This window comes from Malassezia globosa (assembly GCF_000181695.2).
Source record: "Malassezia globosa CBS 7966 chromosome Unknown mgl_sf_7.1, whole genome shotgun sequence".
NCBI classification, from domain to species: Eukaryota; Fungi; Basidiomycota; class Malasseziomycetes; order Malasseziales; family Malasseziaceae; genus Malassezia; species Malassezia globosa.
Window position 1 is genome coordinate 260499 of NW_001849865.1, and position 17347 is coordinate 277845.

The 17347-nt window shown below is 51.0% G+C and overlaps 7 protein-coding genes across 7 annotated transcripts; 5 read left to right on the forward strand and 2 right to left on the reverse strand.

Annotated features, from left to right (window-relative positions):
• Positions 1 to 95: 95 nt before the first annotated feature.
• MGL_2897 (uncharacterized protein) lies at positions 96 to 4163 on the forward strand (the record flags this gene model as incomplete). Its single annotated transcript, XM_001729859.1, has 1 exon — positions 96 to 4163. One exon carries the CDS (start codon positions 96 to 98, stop codon positions 4161 to 4163), a length of 4068 nt encoding a protein of 1355 aa, XP_001729911.1.
• Positions 4164 to 5860: 1697 nt separating this feature from the next.
• MGL_2898 (uncharacterized protein) lies at positions 5861 to 6325 on the forward strand (the record flags this gene model as incomplete). The annotated part of the gene is made up of 1 exon (XM_001729860.1): positions 5861 to 6325. One exon carries the CDS (start codon positions 5861 to 5863, stop codon positions 6323 to 6325), a length of 465 nt encoding a protein of 154 aa, XP_001729912.1.
• A 1110-nt stretch (positions 6326 to 7435) lies between these two features.
• MGL_2899 (uncharacterized protein) lies at positions 7436 to 8527 on the reverse strand (the record flags this gene model as incomplete). Its single annotated transcript, XM_001729861.1, has 1 exon — positions 7436 to 8527. The coding sequence occupies one exon, from the start codon at positions 8525 to 8527 to the stop codon at positions 7436 to 7438; it is 1092 nt and encodes a 363-aa protein (XP_001729913.1).
• Positions 8528 to 9463: 936 nt separating this feature from the next.
• On the forward strand, positions 9464 to 11308 carry MGL_2900 (uncharacterized protein; the record flags this gene model as incomplete). Its single annotated transcript, XM_001729862.1, has 1 exon — positions 9464 to 11308. The coding sequence occupies one exon, from the start codon at positions 9464 to 9466 to the stop codon at positions 11306 to 11308; it is 1845 nt and encodes a 614-aa protein (XP_001729914.1).
• Positions 11309 to 11329: 21 nt separating this feature from the next.
• Positions 11330 to 12358, reverse strand: MGL_2901 (uncharacterized protein; the record flags this gene model as incomplete). Its single annotated transcript, XM_001729863.1, has 1 exon — positions 11330 to 12358. The coding sequence occupies one exon, from the start codon at positions 12356 to 12358 to the stop codon at positions 11330 to 11332; it is 1029 nt and encodes a 342-aa protein (XP_001729915.1).
• Positions 12359 to 13012: 654 nt separating this feature from the next.
• Positions 13013 to 13453, forward strand: MGL_2902 (uncharacterized protein; the record flags this gene model as incomplete). Its single annotated transcript, XM_001729864.1, has 1 exon — positions 13013 to 13453. The coding sequence occupies one exon, from the start codon at positions 13013 to 13015 to the stop codon at positions 13451 to 13453; it is 441 nt and encodes a 146-aa protein (XP_001729916.1).
• A 690-nt stretch (positions 13454 to 14143) lies between these two features.
• On the forward strand, positions 14144 to 16822 carry MGL_2903 (uncharacterized protein; the record flags this gene model as incomplete). Its single annotated transcript, XM_001729865.1, has 1 exon — positions 14144 to 16822. The coding sequence occupies one exon, from the start codon at positions 14144 to 14146 to the stop codon at positions 16820 to 16822; it is 2679 nt and encodes an 892-aa protein (XP_001729917.1).
• Between the last annotated feature and the right edge of the window lie 525 nt (positions 16823 to 17347).

Genomic DNA, 17347 nt, shown 5'->3' on the forward strand with positions numbered 1-17347 from the left:
AGGGAAATCAACACAAACAAGAGCCCAAATTTAACGCGTCACGCTCTGTTTCAAACCACAACACCCTTACCCATCCGACTCTTTCGCTGGCGGGTATGGATCAGGGTAACAAGGATATCTTCCCATCTGAGCCCGATAGGAGAGACGTATGGGTACCAGACAAGACGCAAGGGTATATTGCCGCTTATGTTGTGCGTGAGGAGGGTGAGCACAGCGTGTGCTGTCTTGCCACCGGCGTCACAGTCTCCGTGCCAACAGCCACATTGAGTGAGATGAACCCCCCAAAGTTCGATAAAGCAGCCGACATTGCAGAATTAACCCATCTAAATGAAGCCAGTGTGGTGCACAATCTGCGTCAACGCTACTTCAGCAATTTGATATATACCTACTCTGGCCTTTTCCTGGTGGCTGTGAACCCATATCATTCGTTACCAATTTATACCGAACAAATTATTGAAATGTATAAAAACAAGCGCCGAGAAGAGAATGCACCTCATATTTTTGCTATTGCTGATGGTGCGATGCAAAACATGTTGAAAGGCCATGCGAATCAGTCTTTGTTAATTACAGGTGAATCTGGTGCTGGTAAGACCGAGAATACGAAGAGGGTGATTCAATACCTTGCTGCTACGGCGATGGATGCTGATTCAATGAGCCCTTGGCATGCAGGAGAGCCTTTAGGCCTATTAGAACGCCAAATTCTGCAAGCAAATCCAATCCTCGAGTCTTTCGGTAATGCGCAAACTGTCCGCAACAATAACTCAAGTCGATTCGGCAAGTTTATCCGTATCGAATTTTCAGCATCTGGTACAATTGCTGGCGGGAATATCGAATGGTATCTGCTCGAGAAAAGCCGCGTGCACAGTCGGAATGCACATGAACGCAACTTCCATGTATTTTATCAACTACTGCGCAGTCGAGACACAGCACTGCTTGAAAGTTTAAGGCTCAGCAGTTTTCCTGAGAATTATGCTTACCTAGCGAATACGCGAAAGGATGTTGAAGGTGTTGATGATAGTGTTGAGTATCATGCATTACTTGACGCACTGCGGACAATGGGCTTCTCCATGACGGAAGAGCATGACTTATTCCGCGTCGTTGCGTTGATCCTGCATATGGGCAACCTTGAGCTGGCTGAAGATCGCTCAGGACAGGCACGCATAACCAATATGGATCAGTTGATGCTGGTTAGTGAGCTTATGGGTGTAAATGCTTCACAGTTGAATACAGCACTCGTGCGCCCAACCGTGCGGGCGGGTCGCGAGTCTGTTTCACAAGCACGCACGAAAAAACAAGTGACTGACGAGATTGCTGCCTTGTGTAAGACCATGTACGAGCGGACATTTGGCTGGCTTGTTGACCGAATTAATAAGGTGCTTGATCGGCCCACAAGCAAATCACAGTTTATTGGCGTCCTGGATATTGCAGGGTTTGAAATCTTTGAGACTAACTCGTTCGAACAGTTGTGCATCAATTACACAAATGAAAAGCTTCAGCAGTTTTTCAATCATCACATGTTCATGCTCGAGCAACAAGAGTATGCGCGTGAGATGATCCAGTGGGACTACATGAACTTTGGTCTTGATCTGCAGCCGACAATTGATTTGATTGAGTCGACGTCACCTGTGGGAATTCTTGCGACGCTAGATGAGGAGTGCATAATGCCACGGGCGAATGACGACACCTTCACTGACAAGCTTGTCAGCATATGGGCTCCTCCGAAGTCCAGTGCTGCCACAACAACGTCAAAGTTTTTGCCATCGCGACAAGTCAAGCGCTTTGTCGTACGGCATTATGCCGCCAATGTTGAGTACAACACAGAGAATTGGCTTGACAAGAACCGTGATCCACTCAACGACAATATTACCCGTGTGATGGTAGGCTCTGAACATCCTTTCTTATCATCGCTGTTCGCACATTTTGTCTCTAGCGAAGAGACTTCGGCTCCGAAAAGTCGGCGCGGTACTTTCCGCACAGTCGGGCAAAGGCACAAGGAGCAGCTCGTGTCACTCATGAGCCAACTTGACTCTACACAGCCGCACTTCGTCCGGTGTATCGTGCCTAATACGCATAAGCAACCAGGGCGTATGGATCTTTCATTAGTGCTGGATCAATTGCGATGCAACGGTGTGCTGGAAGGAATTCGTATTGCACGACTTGGCTATCCAAATCGCCTTCCATTCACAGATTTCATTACTCGGTACGCACTTCTTGCTCAAGACGCACTAAGAAGTCATTCGATGGATGGACGTGTTCAATCTTGTCGGATTGCTGAGAGTATTGGCATGGATCCTGCGCAGTACAAGATCGGCCTGACGAAAATCTTCTTCAAAGCAGGTGTCTTGGCTGACTTAGAGGAGCAGCGAGATGCATGTTTACACGACATCCTGATGCGGTTCCAGGCATCGTGCCGTGGCCACCAAACAAGGCGAATAGTGCAGAAACGTCTGCGACAGCGCGCTTCGAAACAAACTCTTCAACAAAGTGCGCAAGCCTACATGAAACTGCAATCAAATGCTTGGTGGCGTTTGTACATGCGCCTTTTACCGCTACTGGCAGCATCGAAAGATGATGACGAAATCAAGCGGCATGAAATGGAGATGGCAATAGCTCGCGAACGTGCTTTGCGAGATGAGCAAGAAAAGGCACGCATGGCTGAGTTGGAGGCGAGACTCAAGCAGCAGTGCATGATGCTGGAAGAGCAACTGGACGATGAGCGTACACAACATGCCTCGACGCACGACACGCTGAATGGCACGACACAGCGGCTAACAGATGCTGAGGCCGAGCTTGCAGAGCTTCAGTCAGAACGAGAAGCTTGGTTACGTGAAACGAATGACTTGCAGCGACAAATCGAAGAGGGATCTCAGCGCGAGACTGAAATCCAGGCTGAGCTTACAGGTGTGTGTGAGCAGCTGAACAAGCAGCTATCCTCGCGAGCAAAGTTGGAGCGAGAACATGGCGAAGCTGTGCTCCGTGCAGAAAGTTTGGAAGAGGCGCTCGACGATGCTCGCAACTCCCTTCATTCTTACCAAGAACGCACTGAACAACATATACAAGACCTGGCAGCAAAACACGAGGCTGAACTCCACCGTATGCGCACAGAACTGGAGCTAGTCACACAGCGAGCCGAAGACTATGAGGACATGAAAAAACGTCTTGATAATGCTGAAAAGGAACGCACAGAACTCCGCGATGCTTATAACTCTGCGAAATCTATCATGTCCGCTAACGAAACGCGTTTCCAGCAAGAATCAGAGAAACGCCAACCGCTCGAACAAGCATTATCGGATGCAAAGCAGGAGCACGACTCGCTTCGAGCGCAATTGGCAAGCACAGAGGAAGCTCGTCGCACGGCTGAGAATGCACAGTCGCAGCTAAAGTCGAAGCACGATCGTATGAGTGAGTTGTATGCTTCTAAGCAGGAAGCGCACAAGGTACTCATATCGGAGCGTGACGAAGCACGTGCAGAACTTGCGTCACTGCGACAGACATATGCCAAGAACCAAGCGGAACTTCAATTTGAGTGCAAGCGGATTAGTGAGCAAGAAACTGTACAAGAAAAGCAACGTTCTGAATTGCAGTGCAAGTTAGATGAATCCTCAACTAACCTTAAAAAAGCTCAGGACAAAATTCGTTCACTTGAGCTTGAAAATCGCCGGCTTGAGTCGTTGCAGAACAAGACAACTGTTGAGCATGTGCATGTGCTTGAAGAGGCCAAAAAATATACAGACCGTCAGCTGTCTGATGTCCAGACAGAGCTGCAAGAGCTATCCACATACACACGCTCACTGGAACGCACTCGTGCACGAATGCAGCAGGAACATGAAGTCCTCGCTCGCACAGCCGGTGGTCTAAGTATCGAGGAGGCCATCATCCAGCGTGACGAGGCACGCGCCGCCCTTGAAAGGGCTGAATCTGACTCGGCACGTACCTTGAAGAAGTCACGCGCAGAATACGAATCGCGAATTCGAAAGTTAGAAGACGAGCTTCGTCGCATGCATAAGAACCATCAAACTGAGAAGGCACTCACCTCTCTTGGCAGTGGGCGAAAGTCGCACGCTGCTGCTGCGAGGCAGGTCTTGGCTGAAATTCAAATGGAAACGGAATTGCTAGCCAAGGACCTGGCTCGTGCAAGTTCGTTACACCAACCATCTACATAAAGTTTTCACACCCGTTACTTTGATGACCTATTTCCTGGACTTTTTCAATCTTCTCCATGTTTTTACTTTCTTTCTTAATGCTGCATAGTTAGTAACCAGAGCCTGTCACCTATACCGAACAAAGATTGTGGAATAGACATTCGTTGGCCCAGTTCTCGCATCCAACAGTAGCATTTGTCTCATTGAACCTGACAAACACCGCGTGGCGCCTTCAGAGGGCCACGGCGCGTCTTACTAAGCAATCACATCGCGAATACGCGTCGCGTTCAATAGCTTAAGGAAATCTTGCCATGAGGTCAAGCACAACGGCCAGAGGCTCTGTGCATGCCTCTGGGCGTCGTGCAGTGATTGAGAGGACCAAGGTAGGAGGGAAAAAACAAGAAATAGCCAAAGCTCGTTTTTCTCAAAAGAAGTCCCAGAAAATGCACATATGTGCATTCTGTCTTGGCACGGACGCACTCAATCAATACACGCAGCAACCTGAACCGCTTATGGAGTGTAGCGTGTGTAAAAGTTGCGGTACGTCGGTTGAATGACTTATACAGGTCATCCATCATGCATGCATTGGGATATTGGTGGGAAAAAGCTTGCTGCGGCCCAGTCTTATGACTGGCACTGCATGGAATGTAAAATTTGCGAAGTGTGCCAAGAAAAAGGCGATGATGAGCAGATGATGTTTTGTGATCAATGTGACCGCGGATGGCACTTGTACTGTTTGCGCCCGGCACTTGTAAAGCCACCTCGGGGCGTTTGGTATTGCCCAACGTGTCGATCCACTTCCACTAGACGAGACTTGTCGACATCATCGACCTCAACTGTGCCCGCAATAACGGCAGCATCCGAGCGACAGACACGAAAACGAAAAGACGCTCCTTCCAGCACTATCATTCGCTTGCGGCGTACGCGCCCTACACCAAAAGAATCTTCGACACCTGAACCTGAGGATGCGCCATTTAGCGGCTTATTACAAGGTAATGATGCGGATACGAGCGCGAATCTGCCAACGCCGGACGATATAGAAAGGTTCGAAAAAAGTAAGCAAGCTTCTTCTCAGCAACTATTTGGCACAAAAAGTCCGCAATCTGGTGCATTTTCAATGCGGAATTTTGAAACAACCTCCGGTGCAGCAATAACAGATGCCAACGCTGCATGTAGCGGCAAGGCTTTACCAGTATCTATGATCCGCTTTGGCGCATATGATATTGATACGTGGTTTCGAGCACCATTCCCGCAAGAGTATAGTGTAGTCCCTGACGGGCGACTATGGATGTGTGAGTTTTGCCTAAAATACATGAAGAGCAGATTCATGGCGATGCGACATCGAACAAAATGTATGATGCACTTTCCTCCTGGACAAGAGATCTATCGTTCTCACAATGTCTCCGTGTTTGAAGTCGACGGAAGCAAAAACAAAATCTACTGCCAAAATCTCTGCCTTTTGGCCAAGCTTTTTCTTGACCACAAAACCCTCTACTATGATGTAGAGCCATTTCTTTTTTATATCTTCGTGGAGAGCGATGCTCAAGGCTCGCATTTTGTTGGCTACTACAGCAAGGAGAAACGGTCGCCCATGGACTACAATGTCAGCTGCATTATGACGCTGCCGATCTTTCAGCGGCGTGGCTGGGGCTACTTCTTGATTGAAATTAGTGCGTATCATATTTGACTGTGCCGCTAACCGCTTAAACTAAGGCTATATGTTGACTCGAAAGGAACAGCGCCTCGGCTCGCCTGAGAAACCACTCTCTGATCTTGGTTTTCTCACATACCGAAGCTACTGGAAGCTTGCTGTGTTTCGCGCGCTGGACGCAGATCCGTCGTGCACACTTGAGTCAATTTGTTTGCGGACTGGCATGAAGATGGACGACGTGCTTTATACCCTACAAGACAATCGGATGCTTGATGTCTTCTACAATCCCGCCAGTGAAGTGGGCAAACTCCCGGTCGAGTACCTTTCGTCGAAAGTGGCACCTGAGGATCAGAAGCCTTTGCCTAATGATTATCGCATTAATTTCGATGCCGATGAAATACGTGCTCATTTAAGGAAGCACGATGCCAAAAACTATGTGCGGGTAGATCCTAGCAAGTTGCGATGGACACCGTTCCTCATGAAACCGCAGACGCTGGTGAATGACGATCCAGTCAAGACAAAAGGATCATGACATCTTTCCAGATAATTTTCTTTACACATGTAAGCGAAAGTGAGCGCACAAATGTATTTGTAACTATGTATTCGATAGCTCGTTATCATCATTTTGCGGCACTGAGGTATCTTGGTCGGTCACATGGCTTTCGTCTGCGATGGACCCAGGGTCCACATCCATTGCTTCCGAATCCGCAGCAGCCATAGCGGCAGCAGCGCGTGCTGCCTTGGCACGCTCACGATTCTGAGCCGCAGCTTCAGCTCGTAGTTCAGCTTGCTTTTTCTGGAGTTCTCGATAAGCTTGCAATTGGTCACGTAGTTCTTTTCGCATTGATACGGGAAACTCAAGCTCACGCATCGCGTCCATCACATGTGCAGCAGAAATTGTCTTGTTTCCACGCGCTAGAGCGACATCATGCGATCCCGCAGCTATGGTTAGGAAAGTAAACCAAAGACGTACTCAAATAGCTTACAAACACCGACGCAGACTTGACAAGTGCTGTAAGCGTTTCTTTTCTTAACTGCATAGATTCAGGGAGCTGTATATATTAGTACAAATGACCACGCACCTCATTTCGAGCCAATTTAGCTATTGATGCTTTGGGAAGCTCGAATTGATCAAGACCCAGCCCAAAAGTGCCGCTAGCGGCATTTGTAGCCGTCATCGTTCGTGCATTCATGTCGAGGCCCTCTTTCGGTTGCTCTAGTTCCTCTTCGTGACTCGTATCTGCATCTTCAAAAGCTAGTGTCTTGTGGGACTCAGCATCTTGATCCTGCGCCATTGCGTGTACACCGAATAAATATATACGAGCACCGCGTCAATGGCGTCACGAAACGCGCGTCACGAAATAAGATGCATAATTTAATTCCACTTCTCAGAGGAAGTACGCTCTTTCCGTGGGATTTGAGACAGCGTGTAAATCTAGGAGTATGAAATTCGTCCTGTCCTGATCAAAAGCAACACTACTGGTACAAAAGGATAAAAAAAAGAAGGAAGCCAGAGTATGACAAAGGCAAAGGGCGGGGTATATGAAGATGAAAAAGCATATATTGGAATGTTTTCATACACGAGTTCACACGCAGTCGCACGGAAACATGATTGCACGATGAACTCAAGATAGGTGAATGATTAAGGAGCCCAGATTTTGACACTCAGGTCAACGGAACCGGTAGCAACGACATTTACTGGCTGCTTCTCCGAGTTTTGAGACGATGATGACGTATCGACATGCGTACGACCCCAAGCCATTGACGTGGCGAAATGCGCATGACACTCGAATACCTTGAGGCAGCGAGCTGTGGCCAGGTCCCAAACGCGCATTGATTTATCGTCTGAAACAGAGAGCAGGAACTTGCCATTTGGGGAAAATGCGAGTGAACGGACCCAGTTATCATGGCCAGCGAGTACTCGGAGACACTGCCCTTGCTGACTCCAAATACGAACAGTTTTGTCGCGTGATCCCGACGCGAGATACTGACCAGGTTGAACCTGGTCTGTGTCGCTCTTTGATAGACGTACAGCCATGAGCGTCTGGATGGCATTATATGCTGATACAGGAGCGAATGCAACGCATTCGACGACATGCTCATGACCACGCAAGGTATGCCGCGCCTCACTAGACGATGCATCCCATATACGGATTGTTTGGTCATTTGAACCGCTGGCAAACCACCGCCCATCGGATGAAACGTCGACAGAGCGAACCCAATCATCGTGCCCAACATAGGTACGTGAGCAAAATCCAGTAGCAACCTCCCATAATTTGAGACTCTTGTCGCGACTTGCTGTTAGGATATGCTGGTCGCCTGGCATAAACTCAATGCTCGAAACACTATGATCGTGACCATGAATTGTGCGAACATTTTTCCATCCATCATTTCCATCCCAGAGCTTAATGGCAAGATCTGATGAGCAAGATGCTAAATATTGACCAGCATGATCAAATGTGATACCTTGAACAGGTTTTGTGTGACCTTTTAGCGTTTGTTCAAGTTCACCCGTCTCCCAATCCCAGATTTTTATGGTCGTATCCTCACTGGCAGTGGCGACGAGAGAGAACTGCGGATGAAATGCCACGCTAGTGATCGGTTGCCGATGTCCTAGCAAAATATGCCGCGCGGGTAACCTTGGAAACCAGTCTTGCAGAGAAGCACCACGTCGCGCGCTTGGCGCAGCTTGTAGTTCTGCTTCGAGCTCTGCTACTTTCGTGGTAAGATCCATATTCTGTCAACGTCAGATGAAAAGATCGGACAAACACAAGCGTCCACGCCTACTCCCACACATACCTTTTTCTGCAAGCGGATCGTACTGAGCCACTTCTTCTCGAGCAGATTTGCGTACTTGCCTTTTGGATCAGGCTCGTATGAATCTAAAGCTGCGTCGCTTTTGAGCGCGTCAAAGGCAGCATGAAATCCAGCTGTGTGCAAGTATTCCAACAAGGACTTATGTCTGTATTGTTGTAAGTATCATGCTTTTGACATACAGTTCATCACGCTGTCGATCGGACAAGGCGCTGTTCATCACACACGCGCACGCACTGGAACAAAGGTCGCAAGCTAGTGCTTTCGATGCGCCTCTCACGCTCATCAACGCGAAACGTGCTGTCTCTCGCACATCATGGTCCACGTGGCCTCCACGTGGACAAGCGTGTCGCGTCGAGTGTGCATGTGTGAGTGTTGGTCTGGTTGAGACCTGCACATACATTGGCTCGTCTGGGACCCTATTCTTCAAAGGGCGCCGCATGGCACGCGAGCAGGAGACAAACGATTCAGCGATAGCTGCTGTACAAGTAGGTGCGTAATAAAAGAGCCAGTGGCAGCTTACAATGAAGCTGTGCGGATCCGGCCTGATGCAGTGGATGACCCATCCCAAACCGTATCGCGGCTAGCACGCCCAGCCGTGACGGCCACGTCGGCTTCGAGTTTGGTTGTGGAACCAACCATCCCATTCGCTGGAACGCGTGATTCGCGATACACGTTTCATTTCGATCGTGTGTATGGCCCAGAGGCTGATCAGCTCCGGGTTTTTCATGCGAGTGTGACGCCCCTCGTGCGTCGATTTCTGGATGGGTACAACACAACTATCTTTGCGTATGGACAGACGTCCAGCGGAAAATCTTATTCGATGGGAACTTCAGATGCTACTGAGCATATATGTATGGATGAAGAGTTTGTCCATTTCAATGACCACGTTGGCATTTTACCCCGAGCTGCGCGTCAAATCTTCCAAGCCCTACATGAAAACAGTGAGCTTGACCAGGACGAGTGCACGGTATCTGTGAGCTTTCTCGAGTTGTATAATGAAGATCTTATTGACTTGCTAAGTGATAGAGACAACGAGCGGAATACGGTACAAATTCGTGAGACTCGCACTGGCGATATAGTCTGGATGGGTCTGCAACAACGAACAGTAACGAGCGCTTATGAAGTTGTGAGCTTGCTGCAGCAGGGAATGAAAATGAGAAAGACACATGAGACTGATATGAATGCACAGTCGTCTCGCTCTCATGCCATCTTTTCTGTTACGCTAACACGCAAGCGGCGTGGGACGGCCAATTCCGCGATGGAACGTACGCCTTCGACACTGGGTCGTCAAAGTCCTGATAAAACATTTACAACGCCTCGCACACCACGCTCTGGTTTGCCCACTCTTGGAGGACGAGCTCCCATATCGCGTGCCGGGACGCCTACACGACCCTCGACGCCAACCCGCCCTACTGCGTCGCGGGGCGTCGGTGCTTGCGGTACACCTCAGCGCCGAGCCACAGATGATGCGACATGTGTCACCACAACAAGCAAGCTACACTTTGTCGATCTAGCAGGCTCAGAACGTCTCAAACGAACTGCAGCTACAGGCGATCGTGCGCGCGAGGGCATTGCCATCAACTCAGGCTTGCATGCATTGGGTAATGTCATCAGTGTTTTAAGTGATCCAGTCCGCACGAAGCGGCCATCGCACGTGCCGTATCGAGACAGCAAACTCACCCGGCTCCTTCAGGACAGCTTGGGTGGAAATTCGCATACCCTTATGATTGCATGCATCTCATCAGCAGAGGGCAATGCCGGTGAAACACTCAACACGCTGCAGTATGCCCAGAGAGCACGAAATATCCGCAACAAAGTGGAACGGAATCAGGTGGAACAAGGCTGGGACAATATTGAATACTTGCAATCGCAGGTACTTTCTCTTCGTCATGAGCTTGAGCTGGTGCACAGTTCAAAAGAGCTTGTGATATCATCACCGAAACGACCGGCACGATTGATGCCGTCGGAACATGAGAGTGAGCTTCTTGCATGGCAAGAAAAGTGCTCGGCGCTGAGTCGGAAAAATGTGCAGCTAAGCGCACAGCTCGTGCAGCGAGAGCAAGAGCGGCGTGGCACATCTGTCGATTTCCTTCAAGCGGCAGAGCCTGTGATTGTTGAGTATGAAAAAGCAGTTGATGCACTTGAAGGTCAGATCAATATGCTCAAGGCTGCCGTGTCCCATCTTGAGCAAGTCATCCAAGATCAATCCACTGAGAACCTAAGCTTGTCTGATCGAGCGACGAGTGCGGAGCGCCAATTGGACGTCCTTCGCGGATCAGTCCGTGACATGCACGAGCGGCTGGATGAGCGGAATGCGCGGGTTGAGGCGCTTGAACTTCAGCTGCGTCGCGCTACAGCTTCAACTACCAGCACCACACCCCTCTCATTCCGCACGTCTAGGAGCAGCTCGGCTTCATCAGATGCACCGTTCACAACGCCTCAGCGTCCATTTGGCGGCATTCTAGATTACAAAGGCCGCAGTCCGGGGAAACGCACGTATCGTGTTGCTACGCAGGGGCGAGCGAAAAGCGAACTCGACACCTATGCGAACCGGCAAACAGGTGGCGGTGACGGTGTTGAAAGCACGCGTCGCATGTCGCCTTCCGAACAGCCATTGTCCAAGCGGCATGTATCTGACACTACTACAGCACTTGACCGTGAGAGGGCGGCCTATCCGGTTGAGTTTCGCCCTGAATGAGATTCATATGTATGTGCAAGTCTACTTGCCCAAAGTCGCAAGAGCAGCGTCGTTGAAACCAGACTGGTTGCTGGTCGATGCCAAGACACCCGAGTTAATCCGTGTATGGTGGCTCGCAGGTGCTTTGGCACGACGCGCCTGAACACCGGCACGAAGCTTGTCTAGCGCCTGAACAGTCATGTCCCAGCCCATGCAGGCATCGGTAATGGATTGGCCGAATGTCAGGCAGTTGGGTCCCTCTGGTGGCACATTCTGACGTCCCTCGACGAGATTGCTCTCGAGCATGACACCAAGAATGCTCCATGCATTATCATCCCCTGCTGACAGCTGCTCGGAAACATTCTCAGAAACCTTGAGCTGGTTCTCGTGCTTCTTTTCACTGTTTCCATGACTGCAGTCGATCATAATACGCGCGGGAAGGCCAGCTTTTTCGAGTGAGCTCCTTGTTGAGGTGATATGCTCGGAGCTGTAGTTAGGTCCCGAGTTCGCGCCACGCAAGATCACATGGCACTTATCATTCCCAGCCGTCTCGACAATGGCAGAGATACCTTGCTTCGTAACGGAAAGGAAATGGTGAGAGCTCGAGGACGACCGAATGGCATCTATGGCGATTCGCACAGATCCATCTGTGCCGTTCTTAAAGCCAACAGGCATGCTGAGGCCACTCGTGAGCTCGCGATGCACTTGCGACTCGGTCGTACGTGCACCAATAGCGCCCCATGAGATCAAGTCGGCCGTGTACTGTGGACTAATAGCATCGAGGAACTCAGTACCGGCAGGAAGGCCGATCTTGGCCACCTCCAACAAGAACCCACGAGCAAGGCGGAGTCCCTTGTTGATCTGGAACGAGCCATCAAGGTTTGGGTCGTTGATCAAACCCTTCCAGCCCACTGTGGTGCGTGGCTTCTCGAAGTACACCCGCATGACAATATGTAAGTCGTCCTTGGCCTTCTCAGCATATTCACGGAGACGCTGCGCGTACTCGAGCCCTGCACGTACGTCATGCAAGGAGCATGGACCGAACACGACGACTAGGGCGGTCCTGCTCATTCCTGAGAATAGCATCAATATCGCGACGCCCATTCAGCACCGTTTCTGCAGCATTCATCGACAACGGATATTCTTCCATCAAAATCTGTGGGGGAATGAGCGGCTTGATGCTCTTAATGTGGCAGTCGTCAAGCTCATTCAAAGCGTCGTTCCACAACATGGGAGAGTGCGTGCGTGTGCGAGTGTGCTGGCGCGTGAAAGTAGTCCGGCAAACAGATCTAGATGGATAGATATAGAATCGTTCGCTTGCCCATATACCTTCATGTCCCCATAGCTCAGCACGTTATTTTTATCTATCAAATGACAGGCCGCCTACGTAAGAGGCGGATAGACTGTGTGGAGAAAGACTGAACATCCACTCATGCCTATCTCCTACAACCGTACGTCACGTGAAGGCTCATCTGCACTTGGAGAGCGAGCCCGAAATTCGTGTCCTGACCCCCGTAAACCTTCGTGATCTTGGCCGCCATGTTTTGTTGATTTGCGCGCACGGCCGAGAGATGTACACGGTCGAGTGCGCATAAATTCGTTGCGTGTATTTATTTAGCGGCAACCGCGCGCGTAGACCGTGTCAATTATCAACGCACCCACACAGCAGATTGACGCGACTTGATTCTTCTGTGTCTAGTACGGGCGTGCGATCGACGGTCAAACATGTCAGATGAAGAGCATGAATTTGGGAATTCAGCACCTCTAGACGACGAAGACCTTTCTTTGCCGAAAGCGACGATTCAGAAACTTATTCAAGAATACTTGCCAAAAGACTTGAGTTGCGCGAAGGATACACGCGATTTGCTGATTGACTGTTGTGTGGAATTCATCCACCTGGTATCTAGTGAGGCAAATGAGACATGTGAAAAGGAGTCCAAGAAGACTATAGCGCCCGATCACGTTGTCAAAGCGCTTGTGGATCTCGGCTTTGAGAAATATACGCATGAAGTTCGCGATGTGCTGAATGATCATCGCCAACACCAGAAAGAGCGCGAGCGAAAAGCCTCGCGATTCGAACTAAGTGGCTTGACTGAAGAGGAGCTCCAACGACAGCAAGAGGAGCTCTTTGCCGCTAGTAAAGCGCGCTTCGATGCTGCAAACTAACACATTACGAAACGTTGACAACGGAAATGAAGACCATGACCAAGTACTCATAGGCCGGCATTGACTGGGTCGGGGCTATGGGCTATGGGGAGGCAAGATACGGAATAAGTCCCAGTCAAAGGCCAAAGAGTGGCTTTGATTGAATATGTGAGAAATGGCCACGAAACCATGGGAGTAGTTGGATTCCCATGCATCCTTCTCCCCCGCATCCATCTTCATTGTAGACTACTAGCCAGTCAAGCCTCGCCTCTCCCTCCACGGAAAGGACGTGTAGCGAGGCAATTTACACACACACCCAGCTGATGCATAATTCCTCAATCCATACCCTTTGTTGGTAGTCCAGTGTCGGCTGGCGAGCATATGCCCATGCGTCTGGCATCAACAGTGCTCTCATTGTGTCACAGTGGGAAAACAAATAGGCGCTTAAGGCCCCATTGCATTGCACAATCTGTTCGTCACGCTATGAGTGCTGTAGCACCTTTGCCTCCGTTGGACAAACGCATTAATGGCACTGAGATTGCGGCGTACGTGCACTCCTACTTTTAGACACGCGTTCACTGACGTTGCAGGAAAATCCGCAGCTCTGTCGCACAGCGCGTCGAAGCCTTGAAGCAGCGACAAGCAGGAGTAGAGCCATACCTTTGTATTATACAGGTGGGTTTGGACAATGCCTCATCAACGTACATTCGCATGAAGAGTCTGGCCGCCGCCGAGTGTGGGATCCGTGCGCAACACATCAAACTGCCAAGTGGTGCCACAGAGGCTGAGATTCGGGACAAGGTCCGCTCACTGAACGATGATCCGAGTGTGGATGGTGTTCTTGTGCAGCTTCCGTTGGGCGACCACATTGACACTGATGCTGAGCGCCGTATCACCGAAGAAATCGACCCTAGCAAGGACGTCGACGGATTTCACACCATTAACATCGGCCAACTATCCTCCAAGGCCTGCAATCCAAAATTTGCTCCTTGCACGCCTGTGGGAGTGTTGCGCTTGCTTGAGTCTGTCGGTCTGCACAATCTCGCAGGACTCTTCGCTGTAGTGATGGGTCGCAGTGACATTGTCGGCAATCCAGTAACGCACTTGCTTCGTTCTCGAGACTGCACCGTGACTCAGGTTCACAGACATAGCAAGCATGTGCAGCAGGTTCTTGCTATGGCAGACATTGTGGTCGTCGCCATCGGCAATCCACAATTCGTTCAGGGATCGTGGGTTAAGCCTGGTGCTGTCGTCATCGATGTTGGTATCAACTATGTGCCAGATGCCACGAAGAAATCAGGACAGCGCCTCGTGGGTGACGTGGATTATGAATCCGCATGGCCCGTCGTAAGTGCCATCACGCCTGTGCCGGGCGGCGTCGGCCCGATGACGGTAGCGATGCTTATGGAGAATGTCCTGACCGCGGCCGAACGGCGGGCTGACCGAGAAGCTGAAATCCCTCGCGGGGTGACAAAGCTGAACCCCATTGTGCTGCAGAGGCCTGTGCCAAGTGACATTGAGATTGCACGCGCTCAGGTGCCCAAGCGCATCACTTCTTTGGCCCGGGAGATTGGGATTCTGCGCAGTGAGCTAGAGCCGTATGGCGAAGCGAAGGCTAAGGTGTCACTAGATATTTTAGAGCGCCTGAAAGGACGCATCAATGGCAAGTACGTCGTGGTTGCCGGCATCACCCCCACGCCGCTCGGCGAGGGCAAGTCCACAACGACGATTGGCCTCGCGCAAGCCCTGGGCGCGCACTTGAAGCGTCCATCGTTTGCGTGCGTGCGACAACCATCACAGGGCCCGACGTTTGGCATCAAAGGCGGTGCAGCGGGCGGTGGCTACTCGCAAGTGATTCCCATGGAAGAGTTCAACCTGCATTTGACGGGAGATAATCATGCCGTGATGGCGGCGAACAATTTGCTCGCTGCAGCCATCGACACGCGCATGTTCCACGAGGCGACCCAGAGTGATGCTGCCCTGTATGACCGCCTCACACCCAGACAGAAAGGGGTGCGGAAGTTCTCGGAAGTGATGCTGAAGCGGCTACGCAAACTTCAAATTAACAAGACGGATCCCGACACACTTACTGAGGATGAGCGCCGCCGATTCGCGCGCCTGGACCTGGATCCAGCGAGCATAACATGGCGTCGTGTTGTCGATACAAATGATCGCTACCTCCGGCAGATCACGATCGGCGAGTCACCAACGGAGAAAGGACTCACGCGTCAAACTGGCTTTGACATAGCCGTCGCATCGGAGTGTATGGCTGTTCTTGCTCTCAGCCGCGACTTGGTCGACATGCGCGAACGACTTGGCCGGATGGTCGTGGGCTCCAACAAGCAGGGCGAGCCAATTACCGCCGATGACCTCGGTGTGGGTGGCGCACTAGCCGTGCTAATGCGCGACGCAATCAAGCCCAACTTAATGCAGACACTGGAGGGCACTCCTGTGTTTGTGCACGCAGGACCATTTGCGAACATTGCGCACGGCAACTCGTCCATCCTTGCGGATGCAATGGCACTCAAACTCGCAGGTCGTGAGGCACACGAGCCAAGCGAGCGAGCGGGCTTTGTCATTACCGAGGCAGGCTTTGGTGCAGATATCGGCATGGAAAAGTTCTGCAATATCAAATGCCGGGAGAGCGGACTTGTACCAGATGCAGTGGTGCTTGTCGCTACTGTGCGTGCGCTCAAATCACACGGCGGCGGGCCGGACGTGTCGCCAGGCAAGCCGCTTAGTGACGCATACACACAGGAAAATTTGTCGCTTCTCGATGCCGGGTGTGGCAACCTTGTGAAACATATTCAGAATGCCAAGCAATTTGGTCTCAAGGTGATTGTGGCCGTAAACCGATTCGCGTCAGACACCCCAGCAGAGCTGGATTTGGTTGTGCAACGGTCACTGGAGGCTGGCGCAGACGCTGCTGTGCCGTCAGATCACTGGGCAAACGGAGGTGCAGGCGCCGTTCCGCTTGCGAATGCCATTGTAGAGCAGCTTGATCACACCGAGTCACAATTTCAGTTCCTGTATGCGCTGGACCAGCCGATTGTGGCCAAGATTGAGAAAATCGCTCGCTGCATGTATGGTGCAGATGGCATCGACATTTTACCGGAAGCCCAAGCACAAATTGATACCTACACGCGCCAGGGATATGCACACTTGCCTATCTGTATGGCCAAGACGCACCTGTCTTTGTCGCACGATCCTCTGCGAAAAGGAGTGCCTACTGGCTTTAAGGTGCCCATCCGAGAAGTGCGTCTCGCGGCGGGTGCACGCTTCCTCTACCCGCTATGCGGAACTATGCAGACGATGCCTGGGCTCAATACGCGCCCCGGATACTATGACATCGACCTGGACGCAGAAGGACAGGTCATAGGCTTGTTTTAATTGCTAAAAGATGTGTGATACTGAGTAGTTTCCGCTGCGCTCCTAGACGATAGTACTTGAGTGCACACGAGATCGTGCCAGACTGCATAGATGACTAAACGTTTGTAGTGAATCGAGATTGTGGACCGTGTCCGCCCGTCGGAATGACTTGGCACTTAGTCGAAAGCCGTGACTGGACACACGCTTCTTTGCCACAATCCAAACCTCAAGTGTCGGGGAAGGGGGACATTGTTGCGTCGAGAGCACTTTGGTAGGGTGGTGTGAGCTGTGTTACACACGCGGAAAATAGAAGTACCCTTCTCATCAAGATGCGCTCATCATATTCCCCGAGCATGCGCAGTTCAGCTTCTCCATCACCAGACCAACAAAGCCAGCGATCGGCCAACTCCATGGGCAGTGGCGGTGGCCTGCGATATTCGCACGGCAGCCAGATGCGCATGCCTCATTCCTCTCAAGACACATCGCGCAACCTTAGCATGGGCAGCGCTGGTGGCCTCACAAGGGGCCCTGGTAACCTACGTCCAA